Raw genomic sequence first — 16,742 nt, 5'->3', positions numbered from 1 at the left:
ATAGGGTGCGGCCTTGGCTCTGATTGGCCAACAGCACTTGAGAGCAGAATTCCCAACCCTCTCGGGCAAGGGCAGCAATTGAACATCTCCTGTGGAGTTAGGAGCCTGGTGGCAACGATACCGGTGCCAGTTAGGAATTTAATTCCCCTGGCTTCTGGAAATTAGGTTGGTGGGGGTGTCACCAGTCCTGGTTTCCGACGTCAGGCGCCCCCACCCAAATTAAATTCCGCCCACAGTATCCATTGCACTTGCATTTCAGCATCATCCTTCAAGCCACCTAATTAGTTCAAATATAGACAGGTAGGCAAAGCTTCTCGAACCCTTAACCAGTAGACAGATGAACAACCAATCAAGAACCAGCAACTCATAGAAAGCAACCAGTCAATTCTGCATCTAGTGGCACCAGTGAGGATCCAGTAGCTTCTATAAAACAAATCAATCAAATTAGAGAAACTATTTTTTCAATTACTTTAATTGTAATTTTTCTATCCATCTGATAACTAAAACATACCTTTTGTATAACATGACAAACACTTAAAACATAAATAATTTGCTGAAACTATGTAAATTTGCACATTCACTTTCCCAGGTAGTATTGTAAAATGCCAAGCCTCGCCCTCTCTAAATGGACATGGGCTTGAATCTTGCTCCCTGTGCTTGTGGAGTTCTCTGAGATGCTCAGACGCCAGATTTGCAATATTGGGCGTGATTCAGCGGCCTCATCGCGCCCGACTTGCTGTGGCCTCTCATGAGGTTTGTGATGCTCGAAACGTCTCATGAGATTGAGCGAAATTTCGTGAGACGTTGCGATCTGGATCTTGTCCTCGGGGATGACCCAGATCAGCATATTTAAGTGAGTCAAATATACATTCGTCGGATTTCCCCAGCACCCGGGAATCAATGGCCACGCATTCGAAACCTCGCCAGGGTGCTGTTTAGTACTGGCCCACACAAATTTGGACCAGGTGTAACGCACTTAGGGGGCCTGCCAGAACACTGGAGACTCCCGGGTGTTCAGGGACAGGGAAAGGTGGTGCAATAGCTCTCCCTCTGGCACCTGGGCACCTTGGCACTGCCAGGGTGCCTAGGTGGCACTGTCAGACTGACAGCTGCACTAACAGGGTGCCAGATTGACAATGTCAGGATTCGCATGCGGGGGGGGGCTTACCAGGTTGGGGGAGGGGTGGTGTTGAGGGGAGGGGGCCTGCCTAATATTGGGGAAGTGAGGGAGAGGGTTATAAATTAAGGGGGTCTGAAAGAGTTTGGTGGGGGGGGGGGGGGGGGGGGGGGGGGATGGCACCCCGAATTGCGAATAGCCTTTGAAGCTTGCCAGCAGGAAATCCCTCGAAGTGCGGCATTGACGGAGAGGAACTCCCCGAGGCCAGACAAAAGGGCAAAGTGCCGTTGAATAGCAAGATGTTTCTCGGCACTGCCGCCACCAAGAAACACACCGCTAAATGCGCCCAAAACTGGACATTGAAATTTTTCCGGTGAATTTCAACCAATATTTCTTACCTTCCTGTGTGCATGAGGGGGGTGGTAGGGAGGTGAAGGGGGTATTGAAGTTTGTGGGAAAATCTTGTGCCAACATGTTTGGATTAACAGGTGATGGACAGTGTAACTAATGTACTCGTGATTTTGAAATCACCGGTAAGAATACAAATGGACACAAATTCAAAAGCATATATTTAAGATGATGCTCAGAATATGAATATATGGAATACTTCAGCATTATGGTGCAAAAGACAAATAAGGTTTGGAGTTTTACAAATGCCAATTAAACCAAGACTAATAATAATGATTTATTAAGAATATAACATTTAAAAAATAATATCTTTTTTATGAAAGGGTGAAATGGGTCCAAAGGGAGAATTTGGAGCCCCCGGACACCGAGGACCTGTCGGTCGACCTGGAAAGAGAGGAAAATCTGTAAGCATTTTTCCCTTCTATCTATTGCAATGTTTCGGATTTATCTTTTTATTTTGCATGACAGTTCCGGGTTCAGTGTTATGTGAATAGTTAACAAAAACGAGATATCTTCAAACATGGAAACAGATTCTCCCAAACAACCTTTATGGCTTACTTGAAAGATATCTGGATGGGAAGCTTGCACATAATGGCCTAATCGGTAATGGCATCATTTACTATAACATGAAGGTCATGTAGCGGCACGGTGGCACAGTAGTTAGCACTGCTGCCTCACAGTGCCAGAGATCCTGGTTCAATTCCGGCCTTGGGTGACTGTGTGGAGTCTGCACATTCTCCCCGTGTCTGTGTGGGTTTCCTTTGTGTCTTCAAGTTTCCACCCACAGTCCAAAGATGTGCAGGTTAGGTGGATTGGCCATGCTAAATTGCCACTTGGTGTCTAAAAGTTAGGATGGGTTACTGGTTGCGGGAATAGGGTGGTGGAGTGGACCTAGGTAGGGTGCTCTTCCAGAGAGTCGGTAAACCTGTTGGGCCAAATGGCCACTTTCTGCACTGCAGGGATTCTACGGATTCTGTAAAACAGATGGCTGAAGGTTCCATTTCCTGTTTGCTCTAGGATATGTGATCCTGGCTGGGACATTACAGTTGGCCTTGAGTCCTAGGTTCTGCTCCATCCATTAAACACTTGCGATGTAGAAATTTAAATTATATATATTTTTATTAAGGCATTTGTATATACATTAAACACAACCAAAACCAGAATAAGAACAAACACGAAACCTCACAGCAAATAAATAACACCCATCTGCCCCACCCTGTCTGCCATTCTCCTTCTCAAGGCGAACTTAATCCATTCAGTTTCGGACATGCCCAAAACATGTGGACATGGTTCGCAGCCCGCCCTGCGCACAACCCACACCTATCCTCCACCCCCTCAAAGAACCTGCTCATCCTGGCCACCGTCATATGTGCCCTATGCACTACCTTGAATTGAATAAGGCTAAGCCTAGCACACGAGGAAGATGCATTCACCCTCCTCAAAGCCTCCTCCACAATCCAGCCTCCATTCCCCCCCCCCAAACTCCTCCTCCCACTTCCATTTAACTTCTCATATCGGATATCCCTCCCAGTCCATTAGCTCCTTGTAAATCTCGGATTCCTTACCCTCACCCACTCCTGCTTCCGATGCCACCTTGTCCTGTAGCCTTGGGGGCAGCAGTACCCCGGGAAAGGATGGCACCTGCTTCCTCACATAATCCCATAAGACCATAAGACCATAAGACATAGGAGTGGAAGTAAGGCCATTCGGCCCATCGAGTCCACTCCACCATTCAATCATGGTTGATTTCAACTCCATTTACCCGCTCTCTCCCCATAGCCCTTAATTCCTCGAGAAATCAAGAATTTATCAATTTCTGTCTTAAAGACACTCAATGTCCCGGCCTCCACCACCCTCTGTGGCAATGAATTCCACAGACCTACCACTCTCTGGCTGAAGAAATTTCTCCTCATCTCTGTTCTAAAGTGACTCCCTTTTATTCTAAGGCTGTGCCCCCGCGTCCTAGTCTCCCCTGCTAATGGAAACAACTTCCCTACGTCCATCCTATCCAAGCCATTCATTATCTTGTACGTTTCTATTAGATCTCCCCTCAACCTCCTAAACTCCAATGAATATAATCCCACGATCCTCAGACGTTCATCGTATGTTAGGCCTACCATTCCTGGGATCATCCGTGTGAATCTCCGCTGGACCCGCTCCAGTGCCAGTATGTCCTTCCTGAGGTATGGGGCCCAAAATTGCTCACAGTATTCTAAATGGGGCCTAACTAGTGCTTTATAAAGCCTCAGAAGTACATCCCTGCTTTTATATTCCAAGCCTCTTGAGATAAATGACAACATTACATTTGCTTTTTTAATTACGGACTCAACCTGCAAGTTTACCTTTAGAGAATCCTGGACTAGGACTCCCAAGTCCCTTTGCACTTTAGCATTATGAATTTTGTCACCGTTTAGAAAATAGTCCATGCCTCTATTCTTTTTTCCAAAGTGCAAGACCTCGCACTTGCCCACGTTGAATTTCATCAGCCACTTCTTGGACCATTCTCCTAAACTGTCTAAATCTTTCTGCAGCCTCCCCACCTCCTCAATACTACCTGCCCCTCCACCTGTCTTTGTATCATCGGCAAACTTGGCCAGAATGCCCCCAGTCCCGTCATCTAGATCGTTAATATATAAAGAGAACAGCTGTGGCCCCAACACTGAACCCTGCGGGACACCACTTGTCACCGGTTGCCATTCCGAAAAAGAACCTTTTATCCCAACTGTCTGACAGCCAATCGTCAATCCATGTTAGTACCTTGCCTCGAATACCATGGGCCCTTATTTTACTCAGCAGTCTCCCGTGAGGCACCTTGTCAAAGGCCTTTTGGAAGTCAAGATAGATAACATCCATTGGCTCTCCTTGGTCTAACCTATTTGTTATCTCTTCAAAGAACTCTAACAGGTTTGTCAGGCACGACCTCCCCTTACTAAATCCATGCTGACTTGTCCTAATCCGACCCTGCACTTCCAAGAATTTAGAAATCTCATCCTTAACGATGGATTCTAGAATTTTGCCAACAACCGAGGTTAGGCTAATTGGCCTATAATTTTCCATCTTTTTTCTTGTTCCCTTCTTGAACAGGGGGGTTACAACAGCGATTTTCCAATCCTCTGGGACTTTCCCTGATTCCAGTGACTTTTGAAAGATCATAACTAACGCCTCCACTATTTCTTCAGCTATCTCCTTTAGAACTCTAGGATGTAGCCCATCTGGGCCCGGAGATTTATCAATTTTCAGACCTTTTAGTTTCTCTAGCACCTTCTCCTTTGTGATGGCAACCATATTCAACTCTGCCCCCTGACTTTCCTGAATTGTTGGGATATTACTCATGTCTTCTACTGTGAAGACTGACGCAAAGTACTTATTAAGTTCCTCAGCTATTTCCTTGTCTCCCATCACTAGATTACCAGCGTCATTTTGGAGCGGCCCAATGTCTACTTTTGCCTCCCGTTTGTTTTTAATGTATTTAAAGAAACTTTTACTATCATTCCTAATGTTACTGGCTAGCCTACTTTCATATTTGATCCTCTCCTTCCTTATTTCTCTCTTTGTTATCCTCTGTTTGTTTTTGTAGCCTTCCCAATCTTCTGACTTCCCACTACTCTTTGCCACATTATAGGCTCTCTCATTTGCCTTGATGCATTCCCTGACTTCCTTTGTCAGCCATGGCTGCCTAATCCTCCCTCTGATAACCTTTCTTTTCTTTGGGATGAACCTCTGCACTGTGTCCTCAATTACTCCCAGAAACTCCTGCCATTGCTGTTCTACTGTCTTTCCCACTAGGCTCTGCTTCCAGTCGATTTTCGTCAGTTCCTCCCTCATGCGCCTGTAATTACCTTTATTTAACTGTAAAACCTTTACATCTGATTCTACCTTCTTTCTTTCAAATTGCAGACTGAATTCTACCATATTATGATCACTGCTTCCTAAGTGTTCCCTTACTTTAAGGTCTTTTATCAATTCTGGCTCATTACATAACACTAAGTCCAGAATAGCCTGTTCCCTCGTGGGCTCCATTACAAGCTGTTCCAAAAAGCCATCCTGTAAACATTCAATGAATTCCCTTTCTTTGGGTCCACTGGCAACATTATTTACCCAGTCCACCTGCATATTGAAGTCCCCCATGATCACTGTGACCTTGCCTTTCTGACATGCCCTTTCTATTTCGTGGTGCATTTTGTGCCCCTGGTCCTGACCACTGTCAGGAGGCCTGTACATAACTCCCATTATGGTTTTTTTGCCTTTGTGGTTCCTCAACTCTACCCACACAGACTCCACATCGTCTGACCCTATGTCGTTTAGTGCTATTGATTTAATTTCATTTCTAATTAACAAGGCAACCCCGCCCCCTCTACCCACCTCTCTGTCTTTTCGATAGGTTGTAAATCCCTGGATGTTTAACTGCCAGTCCTGAACCCCCTGCAACCACGTCTCTGTGATGCCTACCACATCATACCTGCCAGTCACAATCTGGGCCACAAGCTCATCTACCTTGTTCCGTACACTGCGGGCATTTAAATATAGCACCTTTAATTCCCTATTGACTGTCCCTTTTTGTTTTCTTAGTGTGGTGGACCTTGGTTTACTGAGCCTTTCCATACACTGTGTCATATTTTGTGAGATGGGGACTATCGTAACCTCTCCTGAGCTCTGTCTTTTCGTGATTTTTTGTAATCCTAAGCAGCTACGCTTCCCACTGATTCCTTCACCTCTTGGCTCCCTGACTTTCCCTTCCCCCCCAATCTCTAGTTTAAAGTCCTATTGACCACCCTATTTACTCTTTTCGCCAGAACATTGGTCCCAGCTCGGTTCAGGTGGAGACCATCCCAACGGTATAGGTCCCCCCTGTCCCAAAACTGATGCCAGTGTCCCATGAAAAGGAACCCCTCTTTCCCACACCACTCTTTCAGCCACGTGTTAACTTCCCTTATTCTTGCCTCCCTATGCCAATTTGCACGTGGCTCGGGCAGTAATCGGAGATTATGACCCTTGAGGACCTGTTTTTTAATTTGAATCCTAACTCTTTATAATCTCTAAACAGGTCCTCTTTCCTAGACTTGCCTAAATTGTTGGTACCGACATGGACCACAACAACTGGATCCTCCCCCTCCCTCTCCAATATCCTTTCAAGCCGGTCAGAGATGTCCCGCACCCTAGCACCGGGCAGGCAACATACCATGCGGGACCCTCGATCCTGCTCACAAAGGATACTATCTATCCCTCTGATAATAGAATCCCCTACAACTACAACTTGCCTATTTACTTCCTCCCCTTGAATGGCCTGCTGAACCATGGTGCCTTGGTCAGCTGACTCATCCTTCCTGCAGCCCTGTTCGCCATCCACACAGGGAGCAAGTGCCTCGTACCTGTTGGACAGGGTCAAGGGCTGAGGCTCCTGAGTTCCTGACTGCTGGTTCCCTTTACCTGCCTGACTTGCAGTCACACCCTGCTGTCCCTGGCCACTGGCAGAATTTAAACTATTTACTCTGACAGGTGTGACTGCCTCCTGAAACAAAGTGTCCAGGTAAGCCTCCCCCTCCCGGATGTGCCTCAGTGTGTGAAGCTCAGACTCCAGCTCATCAACTCTGAGCCGGAGTTCTTCGAGCAGCCAACACTTACTGCAGATGTGGTCGCTGCAGCTCGCAATGGGATCTGCCAGCTCCCACATCAAGCAGCTTAAGCACATCACCTGACCAGCCATCTCTAATTAATTAATTTGTTTAATTTAAGTTTACGAGTTTTAAATTTGGGGCAGATTGGTTATCAACCAATCAGATCACAGCTTCCCTCTGGCGTCACTTTTGAAAAAAAAAGTGGAAAACAGGAAGTTACCGTTAGGTCTGTATACTCACCCAGAGACTGCTGTCACTCGAGAACAGCCTCTTCACAAACCACCTTCAACTTACGCTGACCGCACTGCACGTATGCAAATGTCCCCGGAACAGCCAATCAGAAGCTCTGCTCTGCTGCCCTCTGCTGGATGCTTGACTTCCGTCGAACTCCTCGGGTCACTGATGCAGGTGCACCTTCAACTTACGCTGACCGCACTGCACGTATGCAAATGTCCCCAGAACAGCCAATCAGAAGCTCTGCTCTGCTGCCCTCTGCTGGATGCTTGACTTCCGTCGAACTCCTCGGGTCACTGATGCAGGTGCACCTTCAACTTACGCTGACCGCACTGCACGTATGCAAATGTCCCCAGAACAGCCAATCAGAAGCTCTGCTCTGCTGCCCTCTGCTGGATGCTTGACTTCCGTCGAACTCCTCGGGTCACTGATGCAGGTGCACCTTCAACTTACGCTGACCGCACTGCACGTATGCAAATGTCCCCGGAACAGCCAATCAGAAGCTCTGCTCTGCTGGATGCTTGACTTCCGTCGAACTCCTCGGGTCACTGATGCAGGTGCACCTTCAACTTACGCTGACCGCACTGCACGTATGCAAATGTCCCCAGAACAGCCAATCAGAAGCTCTGCTCTGCTGCCCTCTGCTAGATGCTTGACTTCCGTCGAACTCCTCGGGTCACTGATGCAGGTGCACCTTCAACTTACGCTGACCGCACTGCACGCAGATCCCGCACCTGTAAGTACTGGAAAGCCATTCCCACTGAGCAGCTCATACTCCTCTTCCAATTCCTCTAAACTTGAAAAGCTGCCCCCACAAAATGGACCCCCAATCGTTCGTCCCTGCCCGCCGCCACGCTCGAAACCCCACGTCCAAGCCCCCCGGTGCAAATCTATCGGTGCAGATCGGTGCCTACACCGAGGCACCCTCCAACTTCAGATGCCACCACCGTAGGGACGCATGGAGTACTTGGCCAGCGAGAAGAGCAGAGGCACCTGTTATAACCTGCCTGATTCTATTCACTGGGGACTATTGGTTATCCCATAACTCTAGGGGAGTGTGAGCTCCCCCAATGAGGGGGGCAGGGAAATCATTAGTAGTTGCAACTGTATAAATAGAGCTGGCCAGTGTGGTACCGGCTAGTGAAGGAAGCAGTGATGAACTACTGCGGCTGTGTACATATTGTAGTAAATAATGCTACTTTCTTTTTTTTTATAAACAATTTTATTGAGGTAGTTTTTGGCTTTGTAAACAGTTACAGACATCAACAGAAAGAAAGCAAAAAAGGCAAAAATGTGCAAACCTCCATGTACTTTCAATACTTCAATCGTAACATACTGCACAAGCCCGCTCCTCTCCCACCGGTACTACCCGCCATTTTTTCCCTCCTACTCTACTCTACTCTACCCCCCCCCCCTCCCCAACCCCCTGCTGACGCTAACTCTCCCGCAAAGAAATCAATAAATGGTTGCCACCTCCAGGCGAACCCCTGTACAGATCCCCTCGAGGCGAACTTAATTTTTTCCATACCCAGGAAACTCGACATGTCCGCAAGCCACAACTCAGTCTTCGGGGGCTTTGAGTCCCTCCACGCCAATAGTATTCGTCGCCGGGCTATCAGGGAAGCAAAGGCCAAAACATCGGCCTCTTTCTCCCTCTGGACTCCCGGGTCTTCCGAAACCCCAAAAATTGCCACCCCTGGACTCATCACCACCCTTGTTTTTAGCACCCGGGATATGATCCCCGCAAATCCCTCCCAGTACCCCCTCAGCTTTGGGCATGCCCAAAACATGTGAACGTGGTTCGCTGGTCCTCCCGCGCACCTAGCGCATTTGTCCTCTATCCCAAAGAATTTGCTCATCCGAGCCACCATCATATGGGCCCGGTGAACGACCTTAAATTGAATCAGCCCGAGCCTAGCACATGTCGCGGTCGAATTTACCCTACTCAGGGCCTCTGCCCACAGCCCGTCCTCCATTTCCCCGCCTAGTTCCTCCTCCCATTTAAGTTTCAGTTCCTCTGTCTGGGACCCTTCCTCCCTCATGAGCACCTTATAAATACCCGAAACTCTACCCTCCCCTTCTTCTCCCCTAGAGACTATTCTGTCTAGGATCCCCATTGGCGGGAGGCATGGGAAAGATGGGACCTGTCTACGAACAAAGTCCCGCAACTGTAGGTACCTAAAATCATTTCCCCTTACCAGCCCAAATTTCTCCTCCAAGCTCCTCAAACTCGCAAAGCTCCCTTCCAGGAACATATCACCCACCCTTCCCACCCCCGCCCACCGCCATACTCGGAACCCCCCATCCATACTCCCGGGGGCAAACTGATGGTTGTCTCAGATTGGCGCCCAAACCGTGCCCCCGTCTCCCCTACATGCCTCCTCCACTGGCTCCATATCCGCAGGGTCGCCACCACTACCGGGCTGGTGGTGTACTTGGCCGGCGGCAGTGGTAGAGGAGCCGTGACCAGGGAATAATGTTACTTTCTGTTTGACTTTTCAAACTCGTGTAGATTCTTCGTGGCCCTCACAAAAGAACTGTTAACTGTGCCCCTAAGAAGGGCAGCATGGTGGTGCAGTGGTTAGCACTGCAGCCTCATGGTGCCGAGGTTCCAGGTTCAATCCCGGCTCTGGGTCACTGTTTGTGTTGAGTTTGCACATTCTCCCTGAGTTTGCATGGGTTTCACCCCCACAATCCAAAGATATGCAGGGTAGGTGGATCGGCCACACTAAATTGCCCTTTAATTGGAAAAAATGAGTTGGGTACTCTAAATTTATATATAGAAAATGAAAACAATGCCCCTAAGCTTGTGCCCTTACAAGAGGCTGCCTCCAACCGCTCCTATGCCGACCCCTCCCCTACCACCAACTTCCTAACCATGGCTATATTCGCTGCCCAATAATGATTCAATACATTTGGCAAGGCCAGCCCGCCCCCCCAAAGTCAGAGCATTAAGTTTCCTGAAAAAAGACTTTGGAATGAAGACTCGGAGGTTCTGGAAAACAATTAAGAGCCTTCGGTAGTAGCGTCATTTTCACTGCCTGCATCCACCCCGCCAGCAACAACGGGAGCACTTCCCACCACTTAAAGTTCCCCCTCATCCGTTCCTCCAACCACGCCAAATTCAATTTATGTAGTTGTCCCCATGGGATGTAGAAACATAATGGCTGCTCAAATTTCAGACTGTTGAGAATATTTTCATTGGATGCAATCAAACAATCTAAGAATGTAATTGCTGCAATGTGATTTCTTCCATCAGAAATCATTTGAATGTTTAATTAACATGATGCAAATACAAAATGTTTTATGCAAGAGAATGATTTCCCTGCTAAAAACCCTGGGTGGGTTGGGGTACTTAGTAGGACTTTTGTTATGTTTTTTCTCCTTTAATGGTACTCCTTGATCTAGAGATGCTGCAGCAGCATCCCAACTGCAATATTGTTGGTGTATTCCTTCCTCCTCACGTCGGGAATCCGGCTGGGAGCGGCGTGCACATTTCTAATAAACCTCAATCTAGGAAAATAGATCCAGGATAAGAGGGAGAAGGTAATTACCCCCATCTCACCAGAAGTCAACCTTGAGGAGGAAAGTTCTCCACTCTGCATCTCGAAGTTGGACAGAAATAGGAGAAGACATCAGTGTGACTGCAGCCAGGAGCCCTGCTGATGCTCATTGTATTTGCTCACACATAAATATAACTGGCGCTTGGATGAGGTACTGGAAAAGCAGTTAATGCCTGTGTAACTCTCCCACCAAGCATCAGTAAATGCAGATGAGTAAAGAAAACCAGAAGTGAAACAAAAAAAAGTGCATAGCGTTTCTTATTCAAAAATATGAAAAGCTAAGTATGGAATATCCCCAAATTTGAAAAGCGTGGGAAGAAAATCTAGATAATGAGGAAGTAGAGAACATATGATGCTCAGCATGAATTTTTAAATAATATAGCTTGTAGGGAAAAGGGAAGATTTAGGACAACATGAACGTCTGGATTTTTGAGGCCACAATTTGAGTAGAAGATAATGGGATAAGTTTTGATTTCCACTTAAGAGATGAATCAAGAAAGAGAAAGAGAAAAGAAGGGATATGCTTAATAACAGCATTAAAGACATGAAGCTCTATCCTGTACAATGATGAAGGATTGAAGAGGATCTACAGAGGTCTTCCACCAAGTAATACTCAACATGACATCTGGAGGAATACTCAAAATGCCAGTCATGAAAGCGCAAAGCAAACCTCAATTTATAGCAAAAGGGCTGGCTGGTACCAGGCAGCTCTAGTTTCTGCGGGTGCCCTGTTTACTTTCTATGAATGGTTTCATGTCTTTTAAATATGAGGCGTTCAACACCAAATACTTTGTTGAGAACCCAAACAAAATTCATTGCATACAGAGTTGTCCGTTGATGCAAAATAGAGGAAAGGTGTTTCTTCCTGCAGAACAGCACAAATATACCCTACCAGCCTCCCCAGACAGGCGCCGGAATGTGACGACTAGGGGCTTTTCACAGTAACTCCATTGAAGCCTACTCGTGACAATAAGCGATTTTCATTTCATATATCTATTTGAGGAATAGAAATCTTGGGCGGGATTCTCCGCCCCACCAGCCATCCAATGGGATTTCCCATTGTGGACAGCCACACGCCCTCGGGAAAATCCCGGGGCGTGGGTGCGCTGCCAGAGTAACGGAGAATCCCGACAGCGGAGAATCTAGCCCTTTATGTTAGATATGATGCTGTTAATTTTATGACTGAACGTGGCACCTCAACATGCAATAATTGAGGAATTATGGAGTAAAACTGCTCTCTGATATTTACATTAAATGCCTTCAGCATTAATGTGAAATTCCTTTTTTTTTTAATGTTTGTTAAGCCACTTATATACCTCACTGAGAGCAATTGAATCTCAGGTAGAAACTGTGATTCTGTGGAAATAAAATCAATGTGACCCTTTATCACTTGTAAAAACTGTAATTCTTTTTAAAATAAATTTAGAGTGCCCAATTCTTTTTTATCTAATTAAGGAGCAATGTAGTCAGTCTACTTACCTTGCACATCTTTTGTGTTTGTGGGGGTGAGACCCATGCAGACACGGGGAGAATGTGCAAACTCCACATGGACAGTGACCCGGGGCCAGGATTGAACCCAGGTCCTCGGCACCGTGAGGCAGCAGTGATAAAAATCCTAATTGTGCTATTAGACTTTGTCTTTACAATGTACAGATAGGAGACACTATTTTTGCAACATTTTAGGATTTCTGATGGTACCACCATGGGAGAACATTAGTGTAATATATGTTCAATATGTAATTATTGTGCTAAACCTAGTACTTCAGATGTTAAATTCACAGGACAGCAGGACTGGGTGAATGAAACTTTGATCCAATATGTTTTAGTCAGTTTGGACATATCATTTACCTCTTTTCATGGTAAAGAAGACTTAATTCATTTGAAGTCAGCTTGGTTAGTTATCAGGGTCGAGTGTTGAGATTCCATTTCTTGAGCTTGAAATTAACAAAATTGAAAGGATAAACCCACCTTTCGGGTCAGTGTAAGATTTAGGGTTCAAGAGTCACGTATTACCCAAAGTAGGCAGTTAAGAGTTCATAGGTGATTTCAAGGTAGTTTGTTAAAGAAACAACAGTTGAGATGTGGTACATTAAAAAGACAGCAAAAACATACAAACCACAACAAGTGAGAATGGTTTACTTGTCTCTAATTGGCTAAGCAGAAAGGAGAAGCTTCAGGATGCTAATCTCCATGGGGAATGGTGGCAGTCTCCTCAGAACAGTTTACTGGTCCCAGATCAGACAAACAGCTGAATGAATCTGGTCTCCATAGCTGGAAGTGACAATCTCTTGACTCTTTGCAAATGGAAATCTCCTCTCTTTGGTCTTTGCCTCCTCAAGTTGACTAAGATCGCAGAATCACAGAATAGTACAGTGCAGAAGATGCCCTTTGGCCCATCGATTCTGCGCCAATGCATGAAAGACACCTGACATGCCTACCTAATCCATTTGCCAGAATGCAGAAATCAGGAACCACTTTGTCCTCTCCTCAGCAAGGATTGGAAACTTATTCTGTTTTCTTCAGTCTTCTTGAGCTAGCCAAAGATTTAGGCTGGAAACAGCATCAGTTCACCTCAAGAAACTCCCTACCAAATGAAGCGCTGTTTTTCCCTCTCAATGATCTTTTTATGTGTCTGATTTCTGGGAGTCTTATGCCAGTCATATTCATTTGTCCATCATCAAGGGACTGATGGTCAAGGTAATTCCTTTTATTTCCATCGAAAGCCCACAAAGTCATCTTGTGGCTCATCACTCCCTTGTGCGTTTTGCCTTCAGAGAGATTGTTGTGACAGCACGGTAGCACAAGTGATTAGCACTGTGGCTTCACAGCGCCAGGGTCCCAGGTTTGATTCCATGCTGGGTCACTGTCTGTGTGGAGTTTGCACGTTCTCCCTGGGTCTGCGTGGGTTTCCTCCGGGTGCTCCGGTTTCCTCCCGGTCCAAACATGTGCAGGTTAGGTGGATTGGCCATGATAAATTGTCCTCAGTGACCAAAAAAGGTTAGGAAGGGTTATTGGGTTACGGGGATAGGGTGGAAGTGAGGGATTAAGTGGGGTGGTGAGGCTCGATGGGCCTAATGGCCTCCTTCTGCACTGTATGTTCTATATTTAAAAAACCCTGAGCTAGTGTTTGGTCAATTCCAGCCCCACAGACACAGGAATCCCAACACAAGTCAATTAACCAATAATTTGTATATAATTTGTGGAATCTTTGGCCCTTGACTGCACAATAAGTTATAGCCACTGGCTTTGAAAGTTGAACATAACTGTTTATTTATACCAGGAACAAAGTTGAGATATGCAATAACTGTAACAAAATAGCGACCAGCTAATCTACTTCTCCCCCTTTTACCATCCCATCCTATATATAAACACACACGAGACAGTCACCCACTGAGGCGAGGAAATGAGTACAATTATAGGGATTAAAATGAAACAAAAGATGAAAAGAAAGAGATGCATGTCCTTGTTTCTGATATTGAAGTAATTGTAACCAGCTATCTTCTCCAGAAGCGGAATATTTGAAACTGGCAGTTAGATTGCTAATGAGGACCTTCTGGTAGCTGCATTCAGTCAGAACTCCCAGGTTGTACTTTCCTCTGGGGGGTCACTTTCACTTTTTTAACCTGGAACAACCTCAACCCAAAAGAACAGGACTGCCAATTTTTATTTATTTCCAACTCCACAAGAATGGCCAACAGCTTGTCTAAGATAAGAACACAGTTCCCCATGTGAGTGTTTCAAAGGGAGTTTTGAAGAACTGACCCGGTCTTCAGCTGCTGCTGGAGTGGATCTTCCTGCAATTCAATCTGTGCGCAGAGCGACATTGAACCTTTAGACAGAGTCCATCAGGTAAGAGAGTGAGAGATAAGGACTGTGGCTCTCCATCTTCTTGTTTAAACTGAAACTGAAAGCCCGATGAAGCCTTCCTATCCTTTGAAGAACATTCCAGAACATTCAGCACTAATCAGCATAGATTATCAGTTAAGAGCCCAGCAATGTAAATAGCTCATTGGTCACCAGCCAAGTCCATCAAGATGTGTTTTAAATTTATCTCCTAGCTCCCTATATTCTGCTTCTCCCTCTCAAACAGATTTTCTGTTTTGGATACTGCTGAGGGAGATGTTTTCTCAGGGGAATGCCAAGTCCCTAACACCATAAATGGTTCAGTTGCACCGAGGCAGGTGGAGGGGGGAGGTGGAGAAACAAAGAGTGGGAGATAAATAGTGATAGGGGGCTGTATAACAATGGAAACAGATGGATGTTTCTGTCGCCATAGATGTGACACTGGGATGGTATGTTACCTTGCAAGTGCCAGGGTCAAGGATGTCACAGGACATTCTGAAAGGTGGGGGTGGGGTGGGGTGGTGAACAGCCAAAGGTTGTGATCCACATCAGCACCAATGATGTAAATAAAAAGAGGGATGAGTTCTTAAAAGCATATTACAGTGCCTTCCTGATCCCGCAGTACTCCTGTGTGACCTTTCGCTGATCAGGAAGAGCTTGAGTTGTAATCTCATACACACCACTTCAGAAGTCAGGGATACCATTGTCATTGTGAGCCCAAGAAGAAATTTGAATTCCCGCCCACCCATCCCCATTATTTATGTGTGCTAGTCTGAATGTTAAAAACTGTAAATAATTTGTCTCGTTGGAGAGTTCAAGACCACTGCAGAAGTCTGCTAAGGAGTTGGGAACATGCTGACAAGTGAATGCTGAGGGTTTTGACAACTTAACATGTTATTGTTAGATGCTGTAATATAATGTAGATGTGTTTTAACTGCAGTGAATCATGATGTGGCTCTGTCCTGAAAAGGAAAGTTGACCAGCATTGAGGCACATTAAGGTACTTTTCCCACTGGATCAAAGTGCACTAATGCATTCAAAACTGTAGAAAAAGCACTTCAGAATTTCTCCTGTCATGTTTTACACCAAGATTTTAAATATTCAGAGGTGTTTACCTATGAAACTACCTATTCTACTCCTTCAATTGATCAGCAATCTGCTTTGCAATAGAAAAGACACAATGCGTAGCTTTGAGAAAAATGCCATCTGTTTATCACTTTCGGCAAAGCTCATTGTTAAAAGTGCACCGTTTTGCTTTGATAGCTGAGGCTAGTATGATTGTTTGACTGAGTTTCAGAAGCCAAGGAACCACTTATCTCAGCAGGAGGCTGTGTTGACAGTTTTAAGAAGTCATGAAATAATTATCTCCCCTTGATGTAATAATTGAGTAAGTATTTGTTCCTATAACAGATTGACACCTGGCTGAGAGACCAGGCATTCATTTGTTGGTTGAAACAGCTGGGCCCAAGGGAAACCATTGCTTGATTGGCAACTCTTTCTCTTAGATCTATTTTGGCAATTGTACAATATCTATTTGCACCAGATAAAGAAGCGCTTGTAGTTTCTGTAATTGATGCTTTAAAGATCTGGGAGTTTGATAGTTTTCTCGGACAGTAGTGAACACAGTTTTTAAAAATTGATGAATGAATGATTGCTTTTAAAGCGATTCCACATATGCCATTGTTACTGGCCCTCGCAATATTCTGTTAATAGGACAGAAGACCTGTGTTCCTGAACTTGCTGCGCCTCCCGCCAAGCTGTTCCAGTATAGCTACAGCACTGGCATCTACCTAGCAATCTGGAAAATTGTCCAGGTGAGTCCTATCCATAGAAAACAGGACAAATCGAACTAGGCCCATTACTGCTCATTCCGCCTACTCTTGATCACTAGTAAAGTAATGGAAGGTGTCATCAACAGTGCAATCAAGAATAACCTGCTCACACATACTCAGTTTGGCTTCT

The 16,742-nt window shown here is 45.6% G+C and overlaps 1 protein-coding gene across 5 annotated transcripts in view; it reads left to right on the top strand.

Annotated features, from left to right (window-relative positions):
- Positions 1-16,742, top strand: part of colq (collagen-like tail subunit (single strand of homotrimer) of asymmetric acetylcholinesterase) — a 174,752-nt gene that overhangs the window by 118,226 nt on the left and 39,784 nt on the right. For all 5 annotated transcript variants that reach the window (XM_038797297.1, XM_038797298.1, XM_038797296.1 and 2 more), the window contains one exon: positions 1,849-1,929. In XM_038797297.1, the coding sequence (XP_038653225.1) occupies positions 1,849-1,929 (81 nt within the window). The remainder of the gene's footprint in view (positions 1-1,848; positions 1,930-16,742) is intronic.

This window comes from Scyliorhinus canicula, chromosome 5 (genome assembly GCF_902713615.1).
Source record: "Scyliorhinus canicula chromosome 5, sScyCan1.1, whole genome shotgun sequence".
NCBI lineage: Eukaryota > Metazoa > Chordata > Chondrichthyes > Carcharhiniformes > Scyliorhinidae > Scyliorhinus > Scyliorhinus canicula.
This window is presented reverse-complemented; position numbering and strand designations above follow the sequence as displayed.